General features: G+C 33.8%; 1 protein-coding gene across 1 annotated transcript; it reads left to right on the forward strand.

The window, feature by feature from the left end:
- Window positions 1–1,656: 1,656 nt before the first annotated feature.
- LOC111916744 (probable calcium-binding protein CML46) lies at window positions 1,657–2,656 on the forward strand. Its single transcript, XM_023912401.3, has one exon. The coding sequence runs from the start codon at window positions 1,969–1,971 to the stop codon at window positions 2,602–2,604; it is 636 nt and encodes a 211-aa protein (XP_023768169.1). The 5' UTR covers window positions 1,657–1,968; the 3' UTR covers window positions 2,605–2,656.
- The last annotated feature ends 1,063 nt before the right edge of the window (window positions 2,657–3,719 follow it).

Genomic DNA, 3,719 nt, shown 5'->3' on the forward strand with positions numbered 1-3,719 from the left:
TTTATGATATAAAACGAATAAACACATCTAAAAATACAACTTGGAGGCTTAGGAGTAGCTCATACTCACCAAGATCTAAACTTTAGGGACAAAAAGAAGGAAACTAGACTCAAAATGGAACTTAAAGAAACATAATCAACGTTTGGAGCTTTATACCTTCTAGTGGAGCAAAATGAAGAGGAGAAACCAGATCCAAACTCTTGAGGGCAAGGCTTCCTTCTTGAACAACCTTCTTCACAACCAAAAGCACACACTATCACTCAAAAAGGTCCAAGAAGGTCAAAATACAATAGGGTTTGCTAAGAGGGTCGATAAAGGGAATGGAGGCTGAGGTCGGGGAGGGTCTTGGGCCATAATGAGGTTTAAATAGTGCTCAAACCCTAATTCTTAGGGTTTTGGCCTGAGCCACGTACACCCAACGTACTAGAGTACACGTAACGTACTCATACGGGAGCCACTACGCTTAGTGTACAAGGATGTACGCCCCGCGTACACGATCAAGACCAAGATTTTAAGATTTTAACCTCGAGGACCTAATGTGCAACCAAATCAAACTTCAAGGGTTCAAAAGCAAACCTTATGAATCTTAGATGTTACAACATACGACGCGGTCATTGCCAAATGACGTGACCTTCGAGCGGCTTATACTAAATTTAACGGCGTATTTGACAATCTTAAAAATATGCATAGAATTGGTAGCAACGATTTCAACATTTTAGAAACCATGTTGTACAAATACAAAATTACCAACAATGGTAAACCATTCGGCAACCAAAAAGCGTGGGAAGTTTGTCGTAATAGTCCAAAATAGGTCCTATATCCGGATACAGCACATTCGGGATCTACAACCGGATCGAACAAAATGGCAAGAACTTCCGAACCGGACATTGGTGTTAGCCTCAACCTCAATGATAAGTTCAACGCCGTCGAGGGGGAGGATCCACCGGACGTCTAACTTCGTCGACCACAGGAAAGGACAAAGCGAGAAAGAGGGCGTCTTCGAGAGGAAAATCAACCAAATAAACAAAACTCTAAGTTTTTTAGAAAAAAAAAATTGAATCAATAGAGGAAGCTCGTAGGTGAAAACTATTGCTCGCCGATCTTCAAAATTTTAAACACGGTGCCGCAACCGAATTTCAACCCAAAAAAATTTAAGCGCATTTTTTAAAAAATCAACAAGTTCTCGAAAAATATCGCAACTATATTCTATGTTTTTTTTTAATGTTTTTTTAGTAATTTAGGTTGAATTTTTCTATGTTTTTTATATTTTTTTAGTAATTTAGGTTTAATCTTGTATGTTTTTTTAGTAATTTAACTTTGATATTTTATTTTTTTAGGTTTAATTTTCTATGTTTTTTAATTAATGTAATGTGGTTTTAATTAATGTAAAATATTTTATTATGTTTTTTATTTAATTTAATTATAAAAAATAAAAAATAAAAAGATATTATGGAATTGATAATCATTTCTAATGTCTAGGGAGTTAACAGTGAAGCTTAGATGACTTTGATTGACAACATTTTTCCAGCACGTTAGCTGTGACCACTCCCCAAAGTTGATGTACATGTATTGTTTGTCTCTATGTATCTATGGTTGGAGTGTTAAATTTCGTACGGTCGCAATTATTATTATGATTGAAGTTGCAGCAAGTGAGACAACATAACTCTGATCACTTGGACTATCTTCTATGCCTTGGATTCATCGTCTTTGGTCTTGAATTCATCAACTTAATTTGTCGTATTTTTTAGATTCTTCGTAGAAATTGCCAAGAGACTCTTATAAACTAATGAGTGACTTCCCATTTAAAAATTAAGAAAACAAGTATTGTCCTTGAATTGCTTGGAATAATTTCTTATCCAAATGGAGTGAGCTTATTCTTCTTAATATATGTTCTTTAATGTAAAGAATGTTTTCACAATAACTTTCTAAAATTAGCTCCGGTCATCGATTCCCAAAGACAAATTAAATATGAATTTCTCTATCTGTGTTTCCAATTATCATCTTATGAAAGATCATAAGATCGGGCTAACATCGTCTCTTTCATCAATAGCAGCAGGTATGACCTCAAGGGATATCTGGCTTACCCGTCTAAGATCATTCAAATACTTTGTAGAGTGGGTAATGCTACTACGTGATTTGTATTCCCTGTTGGAGGGACCCACGCGGTGGTTTTTCTGTACTATGCATTCCACCATTTCTGCAGTAATTCTAGCTGTTGCCTTCCACCAAACCATCCATTTTAGCCATGATAAAATTGGAGAAGAGAAGTTGTTAGAAGTAGATGTGGGGATAATTATGGAAAGATTGTTTATGGTGCCCGATGATGAAGATATAAAAATAATTACTAGCGTAGAGGAGATAACAAGTTTGTTCCATGAGAACGAGCCAACCTTCGATGAACTGAAGGAAGCATTTGGGGTGTTCGATACAAACAATGATGGGTTCATAGATGCAAATGAGTTGCAACTTGTGCTTTCCAAATTTGGATATCCATGCATATCAGAAAGTGAGTGTAGACGGATGATTGATGGGTATGATGTTGATAAAGATGAGAAGATTAGTTCCAAAGAGTTTTTGAAGCTCATTGAAGATGCTTTTCAGTGATTTCCCATATGTTTCTTTTTTCTTGAACGGCATGTATATCTATATATGTTTATCTTGAATAAGATATGATAATATATATATATATATATATATATATATATATATATATATATATATATATATATATATATATATATATATATATATATATATATATATATATATATATATATATATATATATATATATATATATATATATATATATATATATATATATACTTTTAAGTGGTTTTGCATTGATATTACATGAAACTTGTAAAGCTGCAGATATATATAGGGTCACAAGATCTTTGATTTTGGGTGATGTGAGCGCTGCCCCTTTCCTGCCACATTGTGTTGAACCACAAACCTAAAGAAACACCAACTTCTTGCTTAAGTGATATCTAGCCAATTTATGATCTCGGTGTATATATAGTGATACAGAATGAGCTTCATCATGAACAAAGTCCACCAGTGATGCAAAATATCAGACTTTCTAGCTAGCATTATATATCACTTGCTATCCCCAATGCTGGAAATTAACCCATTATAAGAAGTGGTGGTAGGTTTGATGACGACCTGGTGAGAGTGTTGCATGCGACCTGAAAATGGTGACTGAAGCCTGTTTTGACGATGGCCGTATTCATATTCTCCGGCAGTGCTTGTTTGTAGAGAGGGTGTTTTGTGTGGGTCCTTGAGCTAACAAGTTCTGAATCTAAGGGTTTCTATTGTTTTGGCTTGGGGCTGGCCTTGAAACTTGAATGCATTGTTTTCTTAAGAACTCAAAAACTGCATTGGTATGAACATATTTATTAACGTAATATTATATTTTTTATATGATATCTAAGTAAAGAATTTTAATAATGAACCCAGAAGGAAAGCCAAATTAAGAACCGACGGAGAAAAACATGCTGCCTTGTTGGTTGATATTGATCACAAGGGCGTTGAAAATTTCTATGTTAGAATTTTAGTATTGTAATGACCATTCGGTGCATGAGATGTACCATTTTATTTATTTACTACTTTATAACCCAAGGTTATAAAATTAATCAAACTTCTATAATAAAGTTTAAAATTATTAATAAGTTATTTTAAATAAATTATTAATTTAAGATATATTTTTATTAGTTATGT

This window comes from Lactuca sativa, chromosome 1 (assembly GCF_002870075.4).
Source record: "Lactuca sativa cultivar Salinas chromosome 1, Lsat_Salinas_v11, whole genome shotgun sequence".
Classification (NCBI taxonomy): domain Eukaryota; kingdom Viridiplantae; phylum Streptophyta; class Magnoliopsida; order Asterales; family Asteraceae; genus Lactuca; species Lactuca sativa.

Bases quoted from the DNA above. Each gene is read 5' to 3' on its own strand.
- LOC111916744 (XM_023912401.3), top strand. From the start codon at position 1,969: ATGAATTTCTCTATCTGTGTTTCCAATTATCATCTTATGAAAGATCAT.